The 27,765-nt window shown below is 44.7% G+C and overlaps 1 protein-coding gene across 1 annotated transcript in view; it reads right to left on the bottom strand.

Moving 5' to 3' along the window:
• The window catches only part of RIOK3 (RIO kinase 3), a 44,035-nt gene that overhangs the window by 7,049 nt on the left and 9,221 nt on the right, over positions 1-27,765 (bottom strand). Inside the window, exons 3-12 of the mRNA XM_029591127.1 lie at positions 24,239-24,381; positions 22,553-22,660; positions 20,895-21,004; positions 20,103-20,246; positions 13,263-13,390; positions 12,767-12,949; positions 9,337-9,496; positions 7,723-7,803; positions 7,557-7,646; positions 1,792-1,899 (exon numbers count right to left, since the gene is read on the bottom strand). Coding sequence (XP_029446987.1) covers positions 1,792-1,899; positions 7,557-7,646; positions 7,723-7,803; positions 9,337-9,496; positions 12,767-12,949; positions 13,263-13,390; positions 20,103-20,246; positions 20,895-21,004; positions 22,553-22,660; positions 24,239-24,381 — 1,255 coding nt within the window. The remainder of the gene's footprint in view (positions 1-1,791; positions 1,900-7,556; positions 7,647-7,722; positions 7,804-9,336; positions 9,497-12,766; positions 12,950-13,262; positions 13,391-20,102; positions 20,247-20,894; positions 21,005-22,552; positions 22,661-24,238; positions 24,382-27,765) is intronic.

Genomic DNA, 27,765 nt, shown 5'->3' with positions numbered 1-27,765 from the left:
AGTAACAGTTCTGCAATTTTATGCTTTGAGTTTTTAGGATTCTGGGTGGATGCCATCCGGGCCATGTGATTAAACTAAAAGTAACCAAATTTGATTTATTACACCTTCCAGTTTTAGTGATCTGCTTTGGTTGCTCTGTCACTATAAAAGAATGTTTCCAATATGGATATCTCCAACATCTTCTTCGGTAAAGACAGTTTAGTTTTTCTACTATTTCCTTGTCCTCCCTGAGCAACCCCTTTACCCATGATCTTCTAGCAGTCCAGCCGACTCCCTTACAGGCTTTTTGCCATGAATGTGCTAGAAAAATGGTTAGTTTTTCTCTATGGCAGGGATGGTGAACTCCAGTCCTCGAGCCACAAACAGGCCTGGTTTTCAGGATACCCACAATGAATATACATGAGATAGATGTACATTCAAATTATCTTGTGCATAGGGAGGAGGACTAGCCTAGTGGTTAGAGCAGTGGGCTACAAACCAGGAGACCAGGGTTTGAGTCCCACTGTCACTCCTTGTGATCTTGGGCAAGTCACTTTACCCTCCATTGCCTCATCTACAAACTTAGATTGTAAGCTCTCTGGGGATAGGGAAATACCAACAGTACCTGAATGTAAACAGATATGATATCTCAGATCGAATGTAGATTTATAATAAATACTATTCATTTTGAGTATCCTGAAAACCAGGCCTGTCTGGGGCTCTTGAGAACCACAATTGGCCAACCTTGCTCTATAGGAAGCTTCTTTTCAAATTCTCTTTTGGACTGTCTTTACTGCTTTACATTTAACTTCCCAGTGCTTATGCTCTTTCCCATTTTCCTCTGCTTTCCATTTTTGAAAGTCTGCCTTGATCAACTCACCCTTAAGCCATGTTTGTGATCACTAGGTTTTCCTTCATCCTTTCAAGTCTACAATCACGCCTTATCTGGGCTTCCAAGATGGTATTTTTAAATAATGTCCATGCCTCATGCAAACTTTTGATCTTGGCAACTACTCTTTAGTTTTTGCTAATCTTATTGTAGTAGTCTCTCGCTTTTTAAAGTTAAATGCTATAGTAGTTTTACTTATTATCTGCTCTCCAGCGATTATGTCAAATTTGATTGCATTATGGACACTGTTACCAAGCAGATTTGCTACCTTTACCCCCTGCACTGGATCCTGTGTTCTACTGAAAAAGATTCAGAGTTGTCCTGCCCCCCCATTGGTTCCATGAGCAGTCCACGAAGCAGTAATTTAGAGTATCCAGGAACTTTACCCCTCTAGCATGGTTTATCAATAACTTTTTTTTTTTTTTTTTTTACTTGGACTGAGTGAAATACAACTTCTACTTTAATAACTGACTAAAGTTTCATCACATTCTATAATTGCATGAGGCCATAAAAAAAAAAAATGTAGCCTTGGATACAAGCACATCCCCACAGAAAGCAGAAATGGAGTGAACTGGGGAAGTGTATGAGTATGCACAGATAAGATTTTCATTTAGAAACCTGATTTGTTATAAATTTAAAAGGAATGGTTAGGTGCTGGACCCAGAACCAAATTCTCTGACTCTGCTGTGGTGCGGTCCCTCTCATTTCTTCTGTTAACTCAAATGTTGTACATCTCCCTCTAACTGGAGAGAAGAATCAACGTGGAAATAAAAAAAAACCCAAACATTCATCATTACAGGGGCTTCCTTAAAAAAAAATAAAATAAATAGGCTAGAGGACAAATGATCAGGTCCCACATTCAAATATCCCTGTGCAATGAAATCTGATTGGCTGTGTAAAGACTTCAAAATACGAGCCCTTACCTCCGCCAGGAAATCCACTTGATTATCGGCTGTAATATTTAAACCGGACACTGCATTGAAGAGCTCACGTTCACCAAGTGCTTCTGTTACACCTGCTTTCTGGAAGAACTATCACAACAAAGAATTGTAAGAAAGACATCCTTAATGACACAGTATGGCAAAGATGATATTTTAAGTTCCCAAAATGCTAATCTGAAAACACAAGCCTCCTGCAGTGATGTGTTAAATTGCAGCTAAGAGGAAGCATTAGCTCTCTACAGCTAGCTAAGCAACTCCAGTTAACCAATGAAAGGGCTACAGAGTAAGAAAGATGCATGAGGTAAGCAACTATGCACAAGATGAACTGTAACTCTGGCATGTACATGCTGTACAACTGGAGTACACCTGCCATCTTCCCTTTCCAGCAACTCTGACCTTCAGAAAGATTAGGAAAATGCTTGAGACCAGAAATGCAATAGGCCAGATATTCTGTGTTAAGGACAAATGGAGGGTTTGAGAATTATATTGTAAGAATTTCTCAGAATTACAGGAGACCTGCAGAGTCTACCAGTTTTAATACATTAAGCAACCTACAAATCAAGTGCACTTATTCTTAATTTGAATAACTGATTTAAAGTTGTATTTATTTATTTATTTAACAACTTTTAATATACCGACGTTCGTGAGGCACATCACGCCGGTTTACAAGTAACTCAGTTAAAGGAGGAAATTACAATGAACAGGGGGCCGGGGGATGGGAGCAGGCCAGAAAGGGGGGGGGGGGGGGGGGTAAGGGAGACAGGAAGAAGAGAGGGAAAGATAGGTAGCATGGAGTGAGAGTATAAAAAACAACCGTTAACATAAGAAATAAAAGGAACTTATTACAGAAAAAGGAATATTTACATTAGTGACAATTAGCATAGGATTGATTATATCGGACTAAATTGAACAATTTTGTAAAATTGTAGGAAGATAAAAGGGGAAGGGCGGGCAAGGAGAGGCGAAACCATTAATGAAATGGTTAAAATATACATATTCTATGATGTAGCTGTATGCCTGATTTATCATGAACATACAGCATAAGGACTCAAATTTTCAGGGTAAAAGCCCAACGAGGATCTTCATACAAATCAAGTGCACACAAAACGTTTCCCTACCCCTGCCCACTCACATACTGCCTTACTGATAACAGTAATCTTCCTCCGGTAATTAACCCCCTGCCTGAAGGATTTACAGGATCGTAAATTGGAGTTACATCTGAAGATATTTGAAGTGTCGGCTTTGGGGGTCTGCGCCGCTATATGAAGCTGTTTTGCACTGCGAGTCAGCCTCCGCTGGGTGCAGGATTTTCAGGCAACAGCATCCCTCTCAGATGCGGAAGCGGTGCGAGCCAGCCGTCTAGAGGCTGCAATGGTATACAGTGCTGACGTGCTGTATGATCTGTTACGAACTTCAGGCAGAACCATGGTCTTGGCTCCTCTGGCTTAGAAACTGTCTGCAGACGTCTCATCTAAAGCACAGCTGGGTTCCTTACCCTTCAAGGATACGTTGCTGTTTGGGCAACAACTGGAGGACATGATTAAGTCTCTGGGGGAGAACAAGGTCCATAGGATGCCGGAGGATAGACCCAGATCGAGAGGATCCTTTCCTCAGCAGGTGAGATTTCAGGGGAAAAATCGGTGGTTTTGCTCCTCACGGTCCACCAGATAGTCGTTCCGACAAGGTACTGGCCGCCAATCTTCTTGGAACCAGTCCTTTTGAGGCCGCCATCTGGCCAGAGATGGAGCCCCACAGTCTCATGGGGGGGGGGGGGGGGGGGGGGGGGGGGGAAATCAAGTCCACACAATGAAGCGAGGCCAGTCCACTCTTCCGTTCCAAGGATCAGGGGAAGGTTGTCCCTGTTCCTAGAGGAGTGGACCAACTTGACATCAGATCAATGGGTCCTAAGTATAATAGAGCACAGCTACATTTTAGATTTTGCTCGAATGATCAAAGAGCATTACATAGTGTCCCCTTACGCGCAACACCAAAAACACTGAGCAGTGCAAGACACTCTACAGCACTTATAGGACTGGGCGCCTTAGTTCCGGTTCCCGAGGGGCAGCTCAGGCGAGGATGCTACTTATTTTGTGGTGCCCAAAAAGGAAGGCACTTTTCGCCCCATCCTCGATTTAAGAAGGATCAATCGCACCCTAAAGGTACCTAGTTTTTGAATGGAAACTCTTCGCTCGGTGATAGCGGCAGTTCACGGGAGAATTCCTGGCGTCTCTGGACCTGACAGAAGCTTACTTGCACGTACCTATACATCCGGATCATCAGAAGTATCTGAGGTTTGCGATACTCTGACATCATTTTCAATTTTGCACGCTCCCATTCGGTCTGGCGATGGCACCCAGGGTCTTCACCAAGGTTATGATGGTGGTGGCAGCGGCCCTGCGAAAGGAGGGGATACTGGTACATCCCTACTTGGACGATTGACTGAGCCAACCAAAATCAGAACACTTTTGCAGAGTGGCGGTTCAAAGGGTGCTTCAGATGTTGTGGTTGGGTGGTCAACCCCGTGAAGAGTCACCTGGTTCCCTCCCAGATCTTGGAATTTCTGGGGGCTCGGTTCGACATGATCTTGGGAAAGGTTTTCCTGATGGAGGAGAGGCTTTCCAAGCTCATCTCTCAGGTGGAGTCCTTGCGCTCTATGTCTCGTCCCAGGGTCTGGGATTATTTACAGATCCTGGGTTCAATGGCTTCCATTCTCGACCTGGTACCATGGGCCTTTGCGCATATTTGATTGAATTTTATGTATTTTATTATTTTGTAAAATAATTAGGATATGGTTTTTCCATGTTTTTAGGCTTATTTATATTTTATTTTTATTATTTTAGGTTTTAATGGACGCAGTGTTATTTTTATTTTTTGAATGAATTTTATGGACATGTCGTTAAAGACTGCCTGGTAAAGTATGTAAACCGACTTGAGGTGTATACAATTTGTTCGGTATATAAAACGTCTTAAATAAATAAAATAAATAAGCGTCCTCTTCAGTCAGCTTTGCTCTCCCAGTAGAATCCCCTCACAGCAAATTCATCTTCTCCTGCCACTGACTGACTCGGCGCGCTCCAGTCTTCTGTGGTGGGTCTCCCCACACAACTTGCGTCAGGGGGTGGATTTGGAAATTCCTTGTTGGATAGTAGTGACCACCAATGCCAGTCTCTCCGGGTGGGGAGCTGTTTGTCGGGGAATGGCAGTACAGGGACAATGGATGAGAACGGAGTCCTCCTGGTCGATCAATCGCTTGGAAACCAGAGTGGTCCGGTTGGCGCTCTAGGCCCTGCTTCCTTTGGTAGAGGGGAGATCAGTAAGGGTACTCTGACAATGCGACGACTGTAGCTTACATCAATCATCAAGGCGGAACCCAGAGTTGTCCAGTGGTGGCGGAAGCTCAGCTCTTAATCAGCTGGGCAGAGCGGCATCTGTACCGAATAGTGGCCTCTCACATTGCTGGAGTGGACAATGTACAGGCAGATTTTCTCAGGCGCCAATCAGTTGGATCAGGGGGAGTGGGAACTCAGAGGCATTTTATCTTCTGTGCAACCGCTGGTCCAGGCCCGCCATGGAACTGATGGCGACGTATTGCAATGCCAAGGCACCCCCGGTTCTTCAGCAGTCGACAAGAACCGGGGGGGGGGGGATTACGGGCCTTGAAGACTTTGTGCATCAACATCACTAACTCTGAGGAAGACCCATCAGAGTCTTTTTCCTGCCCATCCTTCAGGAATCTTCCTGATTGCCCCCCCCCCCAGGGGCAGAAGGCCCCTGGGGGGGGGGCAATCTGAGGTGGGGAGCTCCCCTCCCCCAGCGCTGCTTTTTCTTGGTCCCTAAAAAAGTCTTCAGCAAGGCCTCAGTCCCCGCACTAAGTAGAAAGGGATCTGGGGGCTGACGCTGCCGATCGGGCCTCACAGGCTCCCGGCGCGTGTTGGAGTTGTCCCTCGCAGCCTTTTGCTGAACTGTTCGCTTTGATGGCCCTTCCCCTCCCAACAAGCAGCCGGTGCAATCCCCGGTGCGCGACAGCCGCTCGTGGAGCAGGCCGCACCATGAGGCATGATCCCTGGCCTCGATTTAGACTCGAATCCGAAAAAAGAACCATGGCGAAAAACCGACCCTCGGGAGCTCTCTGGTGCTAGAGCGGACGGCGAAATCAGTGTTGGGAGGGAGAGAGGAACAGCAGCGACCACTAGGTCAGTGAGAATTAAAAAATAAATACCTCAAAGTTTGCCTTTTTTATTTTTTCCTTTGTGCAGTCCCGCTGAGGATGAGTGAACCGGGTCCTCTGGTATCACCCTCAGCCGCTGGCAGTGTCAAGGTTCTCAACCCTCTGCTCTGAAGTCTCTACTACCAGGGGGGATGGTCCCACCAGGACCTAGCAACCCCCTGGGAGGCTGAACAGGTCTCCGCCTGTTTCCTAATTGATTTTTCCCCCCAATCAGCTCTTACCTATATTAAATAATTATTTTTTTTATTTTTTTAACACACTAAAAGAATTCAGTTCTACCACAAAACTCCTAACACCTAACCCAGACTCAAGGTTTTGCACCTCCACCATCTGCTGGAGACAGAGAAATACTGACAGATTCTAGGTGGCACCTCAGGGGTATAGGATGGAGTACGTAAAACCTTCTGTCTCCATCTGCTGGAGGGGAGGCAAAATCCAGGAGTCTTGACTGATCTGTGGTACTACAGGAACGAAAATTAGCAGGTAAGAACCAATTTTCCTTCCAGCCTTTGGGGGCCCAGCAGGCAGCACTGGTGGTCCGGCTAGAAACAATTCAGCCATTTCTTAAGATGGAAAGAAAAAGAAAAAAAAAAAAAGGCACCAATTTGTTCCCATCTGCCTATTAACCTACTTCCACCTGTTGTCTGGCAATGGCTTCCTTTCAGGTGTATTAGTCAGGTGACCAGTGGCAGCTACACACTAAACTTGGTCTCTAATTTTCATTGGTATAGAACACAAAACCTCAAAGCTGGAGAGGAGTTTTTGGCATGCTACTTCCACTCATAAGAGAGATCTGTTGACACCCTAATTGCATCAGTATGGTTTGACACCAGCCCCCTGACTTTCCCCGGTAGCATCTATATAAAAGATTTGTAGTCCTGTTTCCCATAGAAAAATTCAGAGTCCATTCATCTAGTTCAGGTTTTGCCCTAAAGCATCTGTGAAGGCCCATATGGGTCTAGGGGCAACCTTAGATGCCACTTAGTTAAGAATTGTATCAATGCTTTTAAATTAAGTTTGTCCATAGAAACTGACCTGGCCAATCATTCACAGATGCTGCTTCTTCTAGTGACTAACATCTCAAATCAAATTACTTCATCTGGGTTGAATGTTTCTGTTGAGTCCTAGGAGTGAATCTTATACTGATCCCTAAGGTAAAATTCACAGACTGCTACTCGTGACCTGCACAATATTGTTCTATTTATATGCTACCTTCTTTTGCACTTAAGGTTAATAGCTTGTTTTTTTTTTGTTTTAGAGCCATGTCAGTATATTCACACTACTACATATTTCAAAGTAATTTATAAAAAAAAATCTAATAAGCATTTTTCAAACTAGACATTTTACATTAGATCAAATACATAAACTATAACATCTCCAGTAGTTAGTTACTGAACATACTGCATAAAAGACTAATTAGTATATACACATTATATAAAAAAGTACCACAGCAATGAAGTAAATCATGCAATTGAGATGTTCTTCCCAGCAATAGATTTTTGGCAGGCAGAGCACGTACCTGTGAAACATTCCGACAGTCTCTGAACAGGAATTCAAGCCCATGAGGATGAGTTGGTTCCACAGACTGGCTCACATCAATGAGCCACACCTACAAGGAAAGGACTGGGTCATTTTCATTGTACATACAATTTAAAAAAAAAGTAAGTTCCAAAAAAGTCGCTTACCTTTCCAACATGCCACAGCATGTTATATTCACTCAGATCAGCATGAACAAGCTTACACTCATTATACAACTGCTGCATCATCTGCGTAAGACAGAGAAAGCACATTATGTAACCTTACCAAAAGGAATCCTGTCGAGATGCCACTAACTGTCACTGGAACTAAGGAGGGCAGGATAGGTGAGGTGTCCTGCACTATGAAACTTTAGGTCGCAGGTCCATCCCTCCTGAGCAGATAGCACATTGCAATAGTTTGCAAAATCCTGGATCAACCTCGAGATGCAATATTAAGGGGCATGAGGAACTTGCTGGTATAAAACAGAGTCTCCTACTAAGGAGGAGTCTGAAATTAATTAGGAATGACAATCATTGGTCAGAGGGAAAGCAGGCAACTGCTTTAGATTTGGGAAAGTTACCAGTTTATTTAGTTCAAAATATTGTTGCCATGTTAGTCCACTTGAAATGTGGCAATAAGGGACAAAAAAGTTGTAGATAATATCTTAGACCAACTCAATATACCTGCAACTAGTTTGTGAGCCAAGCTCCCTTCATCAGGCCAGTACAGTTAAACAGTACAGTCAGCTAGGCCATGGATTATTTACATGTACCATTACAGCTTCATAAAGAAAGAGGTTTGACAGAGGTGATAGATAGTAAAAAAACAAACAACTTTACTGTTCAAATGGCCTATACATTGGACAGGAGGTAAGTAAAATATAAAATGGATATTTACTCACTCACTATCCAATATATAAGCCATTTGAGCAGGCAAGGTTTTGTCAAACCTCCTCTTTATGAAGCTGAAATGGTACAAGCAGACAATGCATGGCCTAGCGGACTCTGTACTATTTAAATGAAGTGTAACAGCACTGGCCTGAAGAAGGGAGCAAATCACAAGTGTATTAGGTTAGTCTAATAGGGGGGGGGGGTGAAGGATGACCTAGTTTTACAGAAATTTAAAACAAATATATCAATTATGTGAACTTGTATCTATTTAAGACAACAGATTCTACTATTGCCAATCAACATTAGATCAATGTAGTAATGTCACAAGATACGGGCACAGCTAATCTGCTAGCTCATTACCAGGTATGAAAACTTAGAATAAGCAGATGTGTAAAGTTGTGATCTGTCCCTATGTAATGTAGAACAAAGCCCTCCATGCTTTTCCTATTTTGCCTTTTATTCTGTAAATATTTGCTGTAACTGAAAAATCCCTAAATAAAGAATATTAGTTACTCTAAGACTGCTTCCTTGTAATATAAGGGAAAAGCCTCACACACAGAACCCTAAATTCAAGGATGTACAAAATCCCATTAACTGAATGCCCACTGACTTTCTGATCCCCATCAGTCTGGTTTCCACTGCTCTGTCTGCAATGGTGACGTGATTGTAATGTCAAGCACTTTTTTTTTCCTTTCTAAAGCTGCCCTGTCATTGGTTAGTGATTAGTTTCTGAATACTTTTGAGAGGGGAAAGCTGCCTCTGATACATTTGTCACCAAAATTAAACTTTACGAATGTTGTCAGAACCATAGGCAAATTTCTACAGCAAAGAAAAAAAAAAACTGATCATGAAATGGCTGAGGTGTGAAAACTACAGCAAAGAGCAACTTACATAAAGCACCTGGAAGTACGCCTGTTTCATATCTTCACTGTTAAGTTTTACTTCCTTCAGTTTAGGAGCAGGGACTTGGTTTTGGCCAATAAAAGACATCACCAAAACATGCTTCTTCAAGACTATGACTTCCGGACAGGGGATTCCAGCTTTCTGCATTCTGTAGCAACGAAGAAAAGGAAGTTTTTTTCCCCACACTTAGCTTGTCCTGCCCTAACTTCCAACAGGAGTCACTTCAGATCCAGAGTAACATCTAGCAGCAAAAGTGACATGACTGGGAAGGTGGAAAGACTAGAGCAGGAATAGGCAACTCTGGTCCCTCAAGTGTCAAAGAGGTCTGCTTTTTCAGAATATCCACGATGAATGTACAGGAAATGTGCATTTAAAAAAAAAAAAAAAAGGGAGGCAACACATGCAAATCTCTTATGCATTCTCACTGTGGATATCCTGAAAAACCAAAACTTATTTGTGGACTGGCATTATCTACGGAACTATAAATACACCAAAGCCTCTGTGGCGAATCCCCCTATAATAAACACAAAACCAAAACAGGGTAATCATGAGACACCGATATTTGCCTTAAGGAGGGCCAGGAACCTTCGAGATTTCATGGTACATTCCCATCTAACCATCCCTAAGACGAGTGATGGTGAAGAACCACCACCAGTAGGCCATTTTATATGTAGCCCATGAAACATGTGCCCGTTGATATATCAAGGTGAGATTTTATGATTATCAGGACTTCCTGCAACATTTAACAAACTTGTGTATCAGAAGGCATAATTTATGCAGAATGGTGCCCATGTAATTTGGTCTATATAGGCAAGACCACCCGCAAATTGAAAACACAGGTGCAAGAACATCCAAGTAGTATTAAAAGGCAAAAGCTGGGAGCACCTCTAGTAGAACATTGGATATCAGCATCACATCAGATAGAAGATGTCAGAGCTGCAGGACTACTACAAATCTGACAATTGTTAAAAGATAGTGGTTGTAAAATCAGAAGCTCCTTCAACTGGAGCAGAAATTCATTTTTCACTGGGATACTGATCCCGAAGGGGCTTAACAAGGAGACTGAGTGGTCAATATTCTATTAAAGAGTCAGTAACATCCTGGGTGCCCTCTACCTTACTCCCTCCAGAGTAAGTGATAACAGCTTTGATAGTACAATACTTAAAAGGGCTATTGTACATGTAAGTACAATAATATCTATTTAATAACAGCGTAAAGTCTTCTTTGCAACCACAGATCACATTTGATAATTATGGCCACATAACAGAGTGATTTTCCACGCTCATTATAAGATGGAGAGGAAGATATTATGATTTCACCAGACAACGTAATGGTTCACATGTAAAATAGCCATGTATAACTATAAAAGCGGATGTGAATAAAGTCCACACCCACAATACAGTAGTAGAGATGATCGTGGAAAAGGGAAAAAAAAAAGTACACAATTTAGGGTATATCCGATCAGCAAAATAAAAAAATTGTACATCTAGCATAAAATCGCTTTTATAATAATCCTCACCCCTGTAAGAGAGGGTAAGTGGAAGATCTACTTCATATGAGCAAATTGAATTAGTCAACAATCAACATTCTAAAAGGACGTGATGGAAAACCACTAATGTAGGAGCAACTCACAATAGGAGATATGAATGTGAAAGAAAATTTGGTTCATAATACAATGAAAACTGCAGCGGATACGGACATGAAGGAGAACCACACTGAAGAGCAAGATGCCGTTGTCCATACCTGTTAGAAAACTGTTCTAATAGGTCTATATATAGAACCACAGGGTTCAAATGAATTCACATAAGAGGCAAGAAACTGATCATAGAAGTCTAATGGTCGATCATTAAAATGCCAGACAAGCAGCCTTTGATAGCAGATAGAGAATTACATGCAAAAAGATTATATGGTACATGGGAAGTTTGTTTATTGTACTGGTAAGAGATTATTCTTGTGCTTGAGACACAGCATTTGGAAGAGTGCACCGGAAAAGTCAAGATGTTCTGATACAGTGCACGGGCAAAAACCTCTTAAGAAAGAAGGTGACTGATGTCAGCCATTTAAATAGGGGAGTGGTAACGATTAACACTGTCCGACAGCAAAGGCAACCATTAAAAGATGAAGAGACCTTGAAACAAGTAAGTCACCTTAAAGCAATTGCCTTTTCTCTGATTTTAGGTATATGACTGTGTTATAGTTTGTTTCTCATCCAGCTCCTGAAGCAGATGCTTAGCGTTGAAACACTGTCAGTGTCGGGCAGGCATGAGTTTCAACTTTGCAAGAGATATTTCTGATTACAACCGTAATAATGCACAACAGAAAGCAAGCGTCAAACAAGATAAGTTAAGTTTTGAGTCTTTGTAATTTCACCAATTGAGTGTATTCACATTTGGAGAGTTGCACAATTTGAATATCACCTGACAAGCATTTTGGAATAATTACACACCAAGATTTTATTGGTATTAAACAAAAAATGAGTTATAACTGAGGAGTGGTTATCACCCACAGAAGAGGTACTGGACATCAGAGTTGGGCAAAACATTGTTTCCCCGTTTTGTTATTATCTAGGAAACATCAAGAGACCTCCAGTAGTCCAAATGAAAATTCCTTCTACCTCATTTCACCCAAACCAAACACCACCTCTTAATTGCAGGTGGTTTCTGAAGTTCTGCCACAATATAGTAGCAGTTGGTATGAAAGGAGCTGTATAAAAATATATTATATTATGATTAAAAGATCCCCCCCATCCTGGTTACTAATAATGAAAACAAATAGTCACATCATATAAAAGGAGAATAAAAAAAAAAGTTAATTCTACCTGCACACAATGACATTCAGATATCACCCATGTATTAATGTTGATAAATTGCTCCTACGATTTCAATGAATCCAAAGTGGGGTTAAGACAATCTCTCTATCACATTCCATCCCTTGAACCAATTATTGACTTCAGGCACTAAGGGCCCAATTCAAATTATCTCCACATCAGGTCTTTGGCTTTGCCGGAAAGTAAAGTCTCATTATGAATCGAGCCCAGTTTTCTGAAGACCGAAACAGAAGACTTGCATCCATCAGCTCCAGTAGACTCTTGGTTGTTCACAGCGAACAATCCCTACTCTGCTGCAATACATTAGCTCACCTCTTAATGACCCTTATTTGCCTCAAGTTATCAATCCCACTACTAAAGGTATTTAAATGTGCATATACACAAAGGATTGAGCCTGGTGTTCTTCTGAAGAACATCACCCACTAAACCAAGCCACTTTACTTCAAGTTTGGAACTGCAGTTTGAACACTGAAATAAAAATCTGCCACAAGAAAAAAAAAAAAAAAAAAAAAAAAAAAAAGTTAAAGCTTTGAAAACACAAAGCAGCAGTATTTTTGCACTTTGAACAGTGGTATGCAGCATTTTCCTTACCTTTTCAAGTTGTGCATTTCCTTTTCTGCCCACATGCGGATGATTTTGCGTGGATTCAGTTTACTGAAGCGTTCTTTAAATCTGTAGTCGTCCTTGATATATTTATCCCGATTTTTGAACTCGTTCAGGGTAGTTTTGAAAACCTTTATGGCACATTCTTCAGGTACAGCCTGATCAGCCATACTTTAAAAAGGGGAAAAATATTTCAGATACCCAAACCAATCTATATAAATAACGTCACAGAGCAGAGCATACATCCCATTATTTTAGCAGTTAATGAATATGAAAAGCCCCATTTAGAAGACTTGAATAAGATCAACATTTTGTAATTCATTTTTTTACTAAATTTTAAGTCTCCAGTAAATGTGACAATGCAGTTTCTATGTCCTTGGCCAGACTGGATGGCTACATATTTTACTGGGAAACTACTCATCCCTTACCCATCCTCTTACCAAAGCAAATACAATGAAAACCTAACAGCTACAATCTTATTTACCTTCCTCCATTGGCATGAAACACCACAGATTCTTTCCCTGTGCTAAAGCAGCCATTGATGCTCTCCAGGACTCCAGCATTCACCAGCTTATATAACAGCAAACGGGTCTTGGGATCCACTGCTTGTTCCTACAGCAACATAGAGACAAGGTGGTGCAAGGCAAACAAGTGAGCATGTAAGAGGAGACCTGCAACAAGTAACACTGCCTAACCAAGGACAGAACATGAAAATTAAAGACCCATAAAGGCAGGTATTGAGAATGGGAGAAAGCCAGTCAAAACCCTGGGCATATAGGAAAATTGGTTTACCTGCTAATTTTCGTTCCTGTAGTACCACAGATCAGTCCAGACCATGGGTTGAGCCTCTTTTCCAGCACAGAAAAACTGAAAGGGTATCCTATATCAGGACAGTGCGCCCCCTGTGTCCCTTCAGTATAAACGTTATCAAAGCAGAAAATTGTAACTTCAACCAGAAATAAGATCAAGCAAGTAACAGTATTTAAACTCCAAATGGAAACCTGAATAAATGGAAAGTAATTGCTCTTATATAATTAGTAGATACTTCCGGTGCCTCAAATCTTATATAAAGCTTATGTATCCTTGAATGGCAAAACTTCCAAGCGGTTGCTGATTAGAAAAAGTCAGATTCCCTCTCCTTAAGGGTGGGCATCTGGACTGATCTGTGGTACTACAGGAACGAAAATTAGCAGGTAAGAACCAATCTTCCTTTCCCTGTACATACCCAGATCAGTCCAGACCGTGGGATGTGCCAAAGCTTCCCTAAGTAGGGTGGGACCGAGATAGCCCCGCTCGAAGTACCTGTCTGCCGAAGGAACCAAAAACTGGTGCCTGCACATAGAGGTGATAATGCCAAGCAAAAGTATGAAGAGATTTCCAAGTAGCTGCTCTGCATATCTCTTGTGGAGAAACCAACTGACTTTTCGCCCAGGAGGTAGCCTGCGAATGGAGTGAATGGGCTTTTAAACCTTCTGGGACCGGCCGACCCCGACAAATGTAAGCCAAAGCAATCGCCTCTGAGCCAGTGAGCAATGGTAGCCTTAGAAGCCTTATTCCCCTTATTGGGACCACTCCACAAGACAAAAAGATGATCTGAAACCTGGAACTCGTTTGTGGCTTCTAAGCATCGCAATAGAACTCGTTTCACATCAAGGCGCCTTAGGTCTCTGGTATGTGTAGTGTCAGTGTCCTCTGTAGAAAATGCAGGGAGCTCCACTGACTGATTTAAATGAAAAAAGGAAACGACCTTGGGTAAAAAGGATGGCACAGTCTTAAGTGAAACTCCTGAATCAGAAAAACGGAGGAAAGGTTCTCTGCAAGACAAGGCTTGGAGCTCAGACACTCTCCTGGCCGAGCAAATACAGTCTAGAAAAACTGTCTTAAGAGTCAAGTCTTTGAGGTGGCCCTTTTAAGGGGCTCAAAGGGCACCTCACAGAGAACCCGAAGCACTAGATTGAGACTCCATGATGGGCATGTAGCCCGGACAGGTGGGTTCAAATGCTTCACCCCTTTGAGGAACCGAATGATATCTGGTTGGGCCGCCAAGGAGTAATCATTGAGCTGCCCTAAAAGTGCACAAAGAGCTGAGATTTGTACCCAGAGAGAATTGAATGACAAACCCTTGGAGAGGCCATTCTGTAGGATTCCTGAATCCGCACACAGATTCAAACAAACACTCTCCAAACCCGTATGTACACGAGAGAGGTAGAAGTCTTATGCAAACGCAACAGCATGAAGGCTACCTCCTCCTTATAACCTTTTTTCCTTAGGTCTCCGCTGCTCAAAAGCCAGGCCGCTAGACAAAAGCGATCCGCTTGATCGAAAAATACTGGACCTTGCCAAAGAAGGTTTGGGAGGTGACCGAGACGAAGGGGCCCGTCCTTCGCAAGATTTATCAGCTCCGCGAACCATGGTCTTTGGGGCCATTCTGGCACCACCAGAATGACCAGCCCCTTGTGGAGTGCTATTCTTCTGAGTATCTTCCCCACTAGAGGCCAGGGTGGGAACACGTAGAGAACGTCACGAGGCCAGGGCGGCACAAGAGCGTCCACCCCTTCTGAGCCATGCTCTCTTCTGAGACTGAAGAATCTGGGAGCTTTTGCATTTCCCAGGGTGGCCATGAGAACCAAGTGGGGAGTGCCCCACTTGTGAATGAGAAGAGTCATCTCGTCCTTGGACAATTCCCACTCTCCGGGATCTAGATGCCAACGACTCAGGGAATCAGCTTGAACATTCTCCTCTCACAATGTGTGAGGCTGCCAATCGAGTCAGATGCCGTTCTGCCCAGGAGAACAATCTGCTTGCTTCTAGGGTGACCAGGCGACTCCTGGTTCCACCCTGACGACTGATGTAGGCTACTGTGGTAGCATTGTCAGGTGACGGATTAAGGGCAGGAAAGCCTTCAGCGCCAGGCAAACTGATTGGGCTTCCAGGCGATTGATGTGCCATCGAGATTGGACCGGAGACTATTGACCCTGTGTTGATTGAGACTGGCAGATCGCTCCCCAGCCCATAAGGCTGGCGTCTGTCGTCAGAACGATCCACTGAGGGGTTTCCAGGAGCACACCCTTTAGCAGGTGGTTGAGCGACAGCCACCACTGAAGGCTGGAGATGGTAAAGTCGGAAAGAGGTAAGGGCATCTGAAACTTCTCCGAGACTGGCTTCCAACGGGATAGTAAAGCTTTCTGTAAAGGACGCATATGTGCGAAGGCCCATGGAACCAAATCGATAGTTGAAGCCAGAGAACCCAGGACCTGTAGTTAGTCCCAGGCTATGGGTATGGAGAGATTCAAAAGATGTCGAACTTGGGCCATGAGTTCGAGTGCCCGGCTCTCGGGAAGGGAGACCTTCCCCGCGTGTGTGTCGAATTGTGCCCCTAAGAATTCCAGGACCTGAGCCGGCTTGAGGCTGCTCTTGGAGAAATTGACTATCCAACAGAGGGAGCTGAGGAGCGCCAAAACCTTGGGTACTTGCCAGGTTCTTATGGCCTGGATTGGCCACTGTTGGAAACAGGATGCTGGGCTTGATGGACCCTTGGTCTGACCCAGTATGGCATTTTCTTATGTTCTTATGACTGCAGCTTTGCAGAGATCCTCCGATTTCGCCCAAATGAGCCAGTCGTCCAGGTAAGGATGGACCAGTACACCCTCCCACCGGAGGGTGGCCGCCACCACCACCACCACCGCCTTGGTAAATGTGCAGGGGGCAGTGGCTAGTCCAAATGGAAGCACCCAAAACTGGTAATGTCAGAGGATGTTGAAGCGTAGGTACGTCTGATGTTCCGGGCGAATTGGGATATGGAGATACGCCTCTGTCAAATCCAGAGAGGCTAGGAATTCATGGGAGCGAACCGCTGCTATGACTGAATACAAAGTCTCCATCTGAAAATGGGGAACTTTGAGTGCTTTGTTGACTTTGAGGTCCAGAATCGGTCAAAGAGAACCATTCTTTTTGGGAACCACGAAGTAAATGGAATAGTGGCCTGACCCTTGCTCCTCGAAGGGGACAGACACGATGGCACTGAGCTGCTGCAGCCTGCCCAGAGTTTGGCGCACCACCTGCTGTTTCCGTAGGGGTTTACAAGTAGAGACCAGATAGCGATCTGGGAGAGGCTGTGCAAATTCTAAAGCATAGCCTTGTTCTATTACTTCTAAGTAATAAGTAATTTTGACCCATTCCTCGAGAAAAAGGGAGAGCCAGCCTCCTAGATTGGGGACGGAGGAATGGGCCGGCCACATCTCATTGGGAGGACTTTGGGGCGGATCCTTGAGGGTTTCCCTCCCGGAATGATCTCCATCCACGAGAAGGAATTAGACCACGATTGAGACCTTGTGGAGGGGTTTCTTTGTGGAGCCCCTCGCGGCCTGTTGAACCTGCGCTGCCCCCTGAAGTGAGAGCGTGAAGGAAAAGAGGATCTGGAAGGTTTAGGGTAGTCCTCAGGGAGCTTATTAATCTTGTTCTTCCCCAGGGACTTGATAAGTTGTTCCAGGTCTTCCCCGAAGAGAAACTTACCTTTGAAAAGAAGAGTGCCCAAATGCGATTTGGAAGAAGAGTCCGCCGCCCAGTTTCACAGCCAGAGGAGACGCCTGGCTGAGACAGCTGAAACCATGGATCTGGCCAGCCCCCTGCAGAGATCGTAGAGGGCATCCGCCCCATACGCATAGCAGCTTCGAGACGTTCCACCTCTGCAAACGGGAGATCCTGGGTGCTGAGTAGTTGTTGAACCCACCAAAGACTTGCCTGCTGCATGAGACTGCTACAGACTGTCGCCCGAACACAGAGCGCTAAAACTTCAAATATTCTTTTGAGACAAACTTCCAACTTACGATCCTGAAGATCCTTCAAGGCCGTCGCTCCCACCACCGGAATGGTAGTTCTCTTCATGACAGCAGAAAACGAAGCGTCCACCTTAGGGACCTTGAGCATCTCTAGACACTGGTCTGGGAGGGGATAGAGCTTGTCCATAGCTCTGCCCACCCATAAGCTGGCTTCGGGAGTTTCCCATTCCCGAAGTAGTAACTGCATTAGCATCGGATGAAACGGGAAGGTACGTGGGGAACTCTCAAGCCAGCCAGGACTGGGTCTACGTTGCTAGAAGACGAGGCACTCGTGCTTTCCTCCGGAGGGGCATCTATGTCCAGCTCAGCTAAAACAAAGGGTATGAGTGGATCCAGCTCCTCCCGCTGGAACAGGTGTAACACCCGTGGGTCGTCCCACTCCATTGAGGATTCTGATTTAGAATATCCGCATCTGGGTCAGAGTCTGGGAGCTGAGGTGGCAGGTTAGTAGGATCAGGGATTTTGGGTCCCTGATCTGTAGATGCCCTAGGGACCTTTGCAGATGGAGGGCCTATAGGAATCCTTGCTGGAGAGGGGTCTGTGGGTGGCTCATCCTGCTGTAATAAACTGGCAATGTATGCTTTATGTAAGAGGACAAAATCCGTGGAAAAATGTCTAGGTGTTTTCCCTGGCATTGGGGGAGGGGGTTCATCGGGCTGGGGGTCAGGGCAGACATCGGAGAGATCCATGGGGCTTGATGAAAAATAGAGTCCGTTCCCCCATCTGACACAGACTCCGTCACGAGGTCTGCAGACAAAATGACTGCCATTCCCGCAGTGTGCAGGGACGGGGCCGGCCTAGCAGCGTGCTTGCCGGGCCGAGCGCGGACAGCTGATTTCTCCAGCACTGAGGAGGGTCCCTCCCTGCCGGCCAAACAGTGGGAGCAAACTCCCTTGCAGGAGAACCGCGATGCAGGCTCCCGGCACGCTACACAAAACGGCAACCGAGGCATTGGGGGGGGGGGGCAGGAACTGCCGCTTGAGAACGGCAAAGTCAGTCTGTGCCTGGCTGCGAACAACGAAGAGGGAAAAAAGAAAAAAAAAAAACAAAAAACCTCTTATCCCTGCTCCTTCCCCCGAAGCTGTCTGCTCTTTTTTTTTTTTTTTTAAAAGGGCAAAAAGGGACAGAGGAATTTTGACTTACCTGTCAGCAGACCAGAGGCATGAAACTTCTCCAGGGTCTTAGCGGGGGAGGGACTGGACCACCAGTGTCACCCTCGAAGCCAGGCAATAGGTCACCGGGTAGGGTCCTAGGCTGAGGAGATCAAGGGACAAAAGCCCCCTAGGCCCAGATAAGAGCAAGGAGAAATGCTTTGTTTCTCCGGAAGAAAAAGAGGCAAAATTTAACTTTTCCTTTTTTTTTTTTTAACTTTTTGATAAGCAAATACTTGCTTGATCCTTTAGCAAGACAGAAAGAAGGAAGAAAGAACTTTCTCAAAGCGAATAACTGTCTAAAGAATGGGAACCGCAAGGGATGCAGGGGGAGCACTGTCCAGATGTAGGATACCCTTTCAGATTTTCTGTCTCCATCTGCTGGAAAGGAGGCTCAACCCACGGGAATCTTGAACTGGTTTACAAAGTCTAACCCTAGCACCAGGGTCAATTTTTTCCTACAAATGTATAGCTACATTAATGGCATAGGATTCCTTTTGTGGCATCTACTTATTTTGTTGTAATTGTATAGCTATGTTTTTTAAACTTTGTATTTGTTCGGAGTTGTTTTTAAGGTAGAAGGGAGGTTGATATATTTTGCTATTTTTGTCATTTTATAAGATGTATGTAACTACCGTATTTTTCGCTCCATAAGACGCACCTAGGATTCAGAGCTGGAAAATTGTGCGTCTTATGGAGCAAATTAGGAGAGGACATAAAATGTTTTGTCCCCATTTCGTTTTCTGGTCTGGGGAGGGCCATTTCTGTCCACTCCCTAGATCAGAAAAAAAACTTATCAATTCTCTTTGTTGAACCCCCCCCCCCACCAAAAAAACCCCAAACATCCCAACCCTTTAAATGTAATTAGCTACAACCCCCCACCCTCCTGACCCCCCCCCCCACAAGACTTGCCAACAGTCCCTGGTGGTCCAGCAGGGGTCTGGGAGTGATCTCCTGCACTTGGGCCGTCGGCTGCCAGTATTCAAAATGGCGCCAATAGCACCCATTGCTCCTACCATGTGACAGGTGCCGACCAATGGCACCGGTAGCCCCTGTGACATAGTAAGGGCAAAGGCTATTGGCACCATTTTGAATACTGGCAGCTGACAGCCCAAGTGCAGGAGATCACTCCCAGACCCCCAGGGATTGTTGGCAATTCTGTGAGTGCAGACCTGTGGAAAGGTACTGCAGAAAGATGGGTAGTAATTTTACAGGACTGATAAAACCTAAGACTAGATGGCAAATATAACCTAAAAAGCTAATTTTAACAAAACAGATTTCATAAGAGATGCTGCCTGGCCATTCAATAGTATCAACTAAACACTCAAGACATACAGCAGTGGAGTGTTCCTTTTTCTCATGGAGCTTAGCACTTCGACGTTGCTCAGATATTGAATGTCGCTTTAAGGCATTGAAGACTTGGTTAGACAGTTTCAAGTCCATTCCAATCCCATCGCCAACTTGGAATTCAGGTGCAAACTGAAAAATATAATAAATATCTTGCTAAATAAGCATAAAGCAAGCACACCAAGTTTGCTTATCGTAAATGTTTTCTGTAGATAGCAGAATGAATTTACCATTAAAAATGGGTGACATCTGGCAGCACTGAACACTCATCTCTCTCCTAGCTATTAGAGATTTGAGCTCTTCTGAGCATGTGTGAGAATTCCCACATGGGTGTTGCCTTATGAGCCTCCTCAGTTGATAACAGAGCTTGGGTTGTGTGAGATTCCAGGGTTCCTTGAAGCCACCAGGGGATAGCGTGCCAGTGGGGAACTTGCCTAGAGTCCAGTAGAAACCCCGTTATTGGGTGGGAGGTTGCTAGAGTAGGAGCACGTGCACACGTGCAGGCAGGCTTAGGCAGTGCTTGGAAGAACCCTCCAAGTGGCCACAGGGTTACCCTGAATGGGTGTTAGGGTAATGCTGGAGGCATTATGCGAGATTCTCAACCTATTCAGGTTTCTGGTATGTCCAGAATGCATATACATGAGAAATTTTGTATACATTGCCCCAGTTGTAGCCAAGTCTGATATGTATGTTCTTCAGGGGATATACCAAAATCTGACTGGCCCTTGGAGAGCAAGTTGAGAACCAGATGTCTGAAGATAGATGACCAAACCAACTTACTTTCTCCATGCGAGCAGTATTCTTTCTCCCACATACCACCTCATCGTGCTTGGTGGTAATATCTTTGCCTTTTCCAGCAAATCCCTTTTTTGGAGTTGTGGTAGGTTTATCTGTAAAGCAGAGAGAGATACAGGCAAATGCTGAATATAATGAACAAAAACCAGATCTCATTTTCTAAATTAGAACCAGGAAACTAGCCAGTACAGGGTAAACATTCCACACGAGGTGCCATTCCTATTAGAGGTATAAAATATTAATACATGGTAAGACTATACTTATCAGTTAACAGTTTTATTTCCTACTCTGCCTCGCACTGCCTCCATGCTGCCAAGGTTGAGCTCCAGTCCTAGGCCAGTTAGCAATCTACTGGGAGGGCTGCTCCGAGCCTGGGTGGGAGGTAGCAGGTTCTTATCTTCTCCATTTCAAGGACTGGGTCAGCCAGGTGGGGAGGAGGGTGTTATTGGTCACCCCTGTAGGAGCATGTTACAGTGTCATTGCCCCCCCCCTTCCTCCACAGGGATGGGGAGGGAGCAGGGCTGTTTGTGTTTTGCCTGGGGGGCAGAGGGGGAATATTGGAAGGCCCATAGCTTCAACTACTCCTGTAGCTCCCTATTGTGGCACACAGATAGGAACCATCAGATGGTGCTTTTTAGTGTCAGCTATTATAATTTAAAATAATTTGACAGTGATGTTAATATTGTTTAAAAGGGGGATGAGGGATCTGGACCACCAGGTGTCCACCCCACAGACCTCAGGACAGAGCTATTAGAAGGGTCCCACCAGACCCACAACCCCCTGAGAGGATCTAGAAATTGGTTTTTTTAATCTTTTTTTTCTCTTTCTAGACTGCAGGTTTTACACATCTACCATCTGCTGGAGAAGGAAAAATACCGAGGGACTGCAGGTGGCACACTGGGTTATGTACAATATCAGTGAAACGCTCTCTGTCTCAGTTTGCTGGCAGGAGGCAAAACCCAGGAGTCTGGAATGATCTGGGTACGTACAGGGAAATTAGTTCTTGCTGTGTTTTTCAGTTAGTTATTCCCACACTGACCTGTGCATACAGGTAGCCAGAGGAAGAAGGGGAATTCATATGCATCTATTTAATGCCTTCACTTTGTTAATTTTTTTTTTTTTTTTTAAAGCCAATGTGTCTTAGCCTCATTTCAGAATAGCAATACTGCCTTCAAAGTACACATCTCATATAATCATATTGAGCAAAACATTTGTCTGAAAACACTCTGGGCAAAATCTAAATTAATCTCAGGAATATGAAATAAAGCCATTAAAAAAGCACTAAATACAAACTGTGACCCAAGCCTAGAGAAAGGCCTCACTGCTAGAGAACAAGGAAAGGGGCAGCCCGGCAGTCATTAACCACCAGGAGAAGTCCATGCCCTTCTGTAATAAATATGGAATATGAGTCAATCTGCTGGAGTCAGAGAAATACTGAGGGACCGCAGGTGGCACACCAGGTTATATGGAAGGTGCCTTTCAGCTTTTCTCCGACTCATCTGCTGGAAGGGAGGCATAACCCAGCAGTCTGGACTGATCCTGGTACGTACAGGGAATTATTGATTCTGAAAATCTTGTGGAACTGACAGTCAGTCTCAAAGAATATCTTCCTGGTCCAAAAACTCACCCACCGCACAGCTTACCTGCTCTGTAAGGATCGTGACGAGTGTCCTGCCAGTCAACCTCATCCTCCGAGCTATCACTGTCCTCATAAGGGTGCACCTTCCGATAATTCTCGAAGGAAACTGAAACTACAACAATACAACACAATTTTACATATCACCTTTCAAAGAAAGAATCAGATGTACTAGAAGATCCCCGCCCCCCCACCCTAAAATTGTTGATGGAAAAAAATGCTTAGCAGATCTGGATCACAGTATTAAGTAACCCTAAAATAATTTACAGTTGTAACGAAAGCAATAAAATGGTACAAAATACAGAATAAAAATAAAAGAAGATCTATGTGCCTGTTGCTGTGCTTGGTTTTGTCCTGAGACCTTTTGTTTTATCCCAGAGAGCTTCTTTCCCTTAAAACTCTTAAGCTAACCTGCAGGTGACATTTTGACTCCTGCAGTTATTGGCAGTCAGGACTGAAAGGGTTTCTCTTGCTGCCTTAATCCAAAATGAGGATTGGACTTCCTGAGCCCCTAGTCTCCTCATGGAGACTAACATTCAGCAGTATTGGTTAAGGAAACCAGTTTCCTGAGTTCTAATTGGATACACAGACCCAGCCCAAGAAGAGCTGACTTAAAAACGTACCAGGAAATCTCCAATCTTTACTGAAAAGCAAAGTCGATCAGACCTGTGTCAGGACCCTGGCCCGCTTCTGAACAGTATGCTGTTGATGCTTACCAGGCTTCCCTGAGCACTGGCTAGTTAGTTAAAGTAAACCTTAATTAGGTAGTGTTAATGTGTATGATCCCTTTTTCTTTACTTCTTGTCTGCAGATTATATTTTACGTGTCCACTGTTCCTCTTTTTTTCTTAACTTCTTAGCCTTATGACCAAATTAGTGAACTCAATATTTGGGGATTGGTCTCTTAGGTATTATATAACCACTGAGTTTTGTGGGGGTCCCTTGAAACATCTAGGACTAGTTTGTGGAGCAGGGTACTTGCCAGAGACAAGCAGGAACCCATTTGGTGGTTGGGAGGTTGCCACTGTAGGGGCACATGTGCAGGTGGTCCTGCCAAGCAATACTCATCTTCCCTCTATATAAAGAAGGGGTTAGCCCTGAGTGGGTGATAGGGGAGTGGTAAGGCCTTACTTTACAGACATGAAGCATGGAAGAGTGCAAAGAGCTGTAGTTAAAGACTAACCGCAGGAGAAGAGTCAGAAATCAGATGAAACTTGAACATAAAGGGGGGTGGGGGAAATCAGAAAATGGCCAACTTGGACGGCAGGGGCATGCTCAGCTGCCAATGGTGACCACCACAAGAGAATGTAGTAAAGCCAAGGTGAGAACAGGAATGAAGGGCAATAAAAGTTCAGTCAGATATGTAGAGATTACAAGGGATGAAATTAGGGTTTATCTGTATCCAGGGAGATTTGATTAATATTAGACTATGTGAGCTTTTGCAAACAGCGGAAAGTGTGGTTTTTTTACTCTAGCTTTTGAGTGGTGCAGATTCATATTTATCCTAGTTGGTGAGAAATTCTCTTTTAAATTGATTTAAGATTTTGTTTTTAAGTTTCATTTTAGTTGATGGTTTGTGCATTTCTTTTGTCTGACTGTATTATTTTTGTTATACGTTTTGATAACCTGCCTGGAGCAGCAGTTCATGACATCGGAAGACTGCATTTTATTTATTAAATCTGCACTGTTTGTACCTTTGCTGTTGCCATTGAACTTCTTTTCCTCTCGCCGAAGCTGTGCATCATATTCCCTGTCAAACTGGGTCTGCAACATCTGGGCCAGCATCAAGTCACTGGATGTGTCAGCATCTTCTGCAAGGAAGGGCCCCTCCTCAGCCCTAACCACACAAGGGGGGACATCCATCAGCATTGGTTTACATTCCTGTTTCCTTCACACCCTCTACTTTAGGCATGGTGAAAGAGACATCATACAGAGCACGAGCAACTCAAACCAGCAATTGAAAACATTTTTTTCCTTTCTTTCAATGAAACTGCCTGCACAAACCCAACACCTTTCAACTGAGATGGAGTATAAACTATGCATGATTAGTTTTATTTTGGGAAAATACAACAGGTGCATGTGGACTGAGTGACTGGGGAATGGATTCTGTCACACTTAACTGGTGGAATTTTAAAAAGAGGTAAAAGCAATCAGGTTTTCTTCTCCAATACCAAAGGCAGAACAAAAGAATGAAATACACCGTCCTATCGTTTTCAAGATCTCAATTACTGCATCAGTGAATGATGACCATGAAACCACCTGTTTCAACCAGTGGCCCTGCGCAGGAAATGGGTCAATTCTTTCACCACGTGGTGCACGCACGAATCTTTTCCACTTACAATGATAGGTCTTTCATGTGGAAGGTCTACGTAAAGCTACAAGTACTTGAGAGACATTAGTTGAAAGATTGAGTGGTTGAAGGATCAAGCTTTCAACATCCAGGCTGTTAGAGATCGGGATTAATGGTTGGGATAGCGCAACCTGCCCTGATCCTGAGTTAAGAGAGTGGGAGCTGTGCCTAGGCGAATTGGCTCTGATCGAGAGGTCGAGACGTATGGGAAACCATACTTGTCGAGGCCAATATGGGGCTATGAGTATCATTGCCCTTTTGTCCTGTTGTATCTTTACTAGTGTTTTGGTTATTAGCGGTATCAGGGGATATGTGTATAGAAGGCCTGAATTCCAGGGCCGAGCTAAGGCGTCCCTGGCTAGCCTGTTTGTCTGCTTGTATAGGAAGCAGAAACTGTCCACTTTGTGATTCAGGTGGGATGCAAAGAAGGCTATTGTTGGCTGACCCCCAACATTTGAATATTCTGGTCGCTACTAAAGGATCCAAGGACCACTTGTGGGGATGGAACTGACGACTGAGGCGATCTGCAACTACATTGTGTATGCCTGCTAGATAAGTGGCTCGGAGAAACGTGGAGTGTTTCAGGGCCCAGTCCCAAATCTGTGCTGCTTCTTGGCAGAAGAGATACGAGCCTGTGCCACCTTGTTTGTTCAGGTACCACAAGGCAACTGTGTTGTCTGTCTGTGGGAAAGGCAGTCCTTGAACGCATGTAGAGCATAACGTATAGCTCAAAGCTCTAGGAAATTGATTTGAAATGTTGCTTCGAGTTTTGTCCAAGTACCATGAGACTGGAGATTGTCTATGGCAAGATGGCCGCCTGATAGGACGTTCAGGAAGAGAGCTCCTGCACAGCATTTTTCTTCTTTGAACTTACCTATTGAAAATGCCCCATACCAAGGGAAAGGGGAAAATCCGGGGAGTGATGACTAGCTCTCTGGTGTTGGACCCTTCCCAGCCGCTCATAGAGGGCTTCCTGACAGGAGCTACTGGAACACCATCGGGGCTGGTCGCTGGGGGGGGGGGGGGGGGATGTTGGAAGAGCGAGCGCATTCCCCCTTGACACTGGACGTCACCCTGAGCCCTGGCGAGCCGATCCGGTCGGTGCCTCCAGCACAGAGCGAATTGTCCCCGCCTGACCAGACTCGAAGCGGTTTACACCTGGAGTCTTCGAGGGTAGAGCAGGAGAGCTCTGGGACGGGTGAGCTTGGAGCCGCCACCCCGAGTGGATTGGAACTCGCGGCTTGCTGAAGAGGAGACTGGAGGAGAAGATCTGACCCAGATGGGTAAAATCAGCCCAGGTAATATGCAGCGTGCAGCAACACTTTGAGAACAGAGTGAGACCCGACAGGAACCCATAGAGGTCAATGTGAGTTTGGGAGAACCTGAAGACATAACTTTTAAATATTTTTTAAACTTTTTCCTCTAAGAAAAATAATGTGTGAAAACTACCACACAGGGCTCCTTCACTGCGAAAAAAGAAGACTGAAGGGAGACCCCTGTGGCTCGAGGGATCATGGCATGCTGGGCATGCTCAGTGTGCCAGTCAAAAGTTTCTAGAAACTGACAAAGTTTTCTGCGATAGGGCTCCATCCAGTGACATCACCCATATGTGAGGACTATCATCCTGCTTGTCCTGGGATAAACAGGGAACCTTGAGAGCCGAATTTACCTTCTTTAAATCCAATATCTCTTGAATTGGATATGGGGGGGGGGGGGGGGGGGGGGGGGGGAAGAGAGAGACGGGGACAACAGAATGCTTAAAATTGACCTCCGGCCAACAAACTCAGGAAGACATCTCTTTGGGGAAAAAAAGTCTGAGCAGAATCCAATGTGACTCAATCATATGCAATTTCTCTTTTCTACAGTTGAGAAAGCTAATTCCCCATCGGAATCCTCCAATGTTTCGTGATCCACATCCCCTTGCACATTACCAGGGACAGCCTCTCTGCGGCATTTGCCCTCCATAACTGACAAATGGGAGGCCTGGGCACACGATCCCTACATAGTAGGGTGCTTCATCTGCACTGGGCACCCCTGCAGAAATGTGTGCAGGCCTGGAAACATTCCACTTAGGAGAAGGAAGAATCTATACCATGCCCATAGGCCCAACTTTGCTCTCTCTCGCTTTCCAACAGGGAGGTTGGAAAGATTCTTCCCTTGAGAACAAGGGAGAACAGACCATTGCCTCATCTCCCACTCTCGAAACACCATAGGCCAGGGGGATGTTACAAAATGGACAAAGGTTGTAGTAATCAAATTGCTTTGAACATCTAAATAGCACTGACAAACAGAGCGAGAGAGCGAGCGAGAGAGAAGACTGAATTACTATAACACGGCAAGCCTCACAGATAGCAAGGCGCTTGGAACTGTTTATCCCTGGCACCTGGCTCTCCTGAACTTCAGCTGTAGGCGACCTCCTGCATGCACACCAATGTCACCAGGGAGTACATGCACAACCCTGAACTCAAGACTAGGATGTGGTCATACGCGCATGAGTACCTGTGCAAATACGTACTCCAGTTTAGGTTGTGCACAAGTACCTACGCAAATATGTGCTCAAGTCTAGGCCGCAAATGTACGCGCTGAAGTCCCTGCGCATGCAAACCACCACACTGTGAGAAAGCGAGAACCTGCCTACGCACACGGGAAAAGAACTGCTGCCTTGGCCTACTACATGACTAAGCAAAGGCAACCTGCACCTTCAGCGCTTTTAGGCCAGGATCTGTTCAATATCTGGAACTGAAAGTCTAAGGCCTGAACAGCTTAGGCCTCTTAACTGGCCAAGAATCAGTGGAGACTGGGGCCGAGAGCCAGCATCCCCAGCTGCTTGTTCCGCAAAAAATGTTTGCGCATAAGCAAACTAAAACTGGC

This window comes from Rhinatrema bivittatum, chromosome 2 (genome assembly GCF_901001135.1).
Source record: "Rhinatrema bivittatum chromosome 2, aRhiBiv1.1, whole genome shotgun sequence".
Taxonomy (NCBI): domain Eukaryota; kingdom Metazoa; phylum Chordata; class Amphibia; order Gymnophiona; family Rhinatrematidae; genus Rhinatrema; species Rhinatrema bivittatum.
The sequence above is the reverse complement of the archived record's forward strand: the minus strand, read 5'-3'. Positions and strand labels throughout refer to the sequence as shown.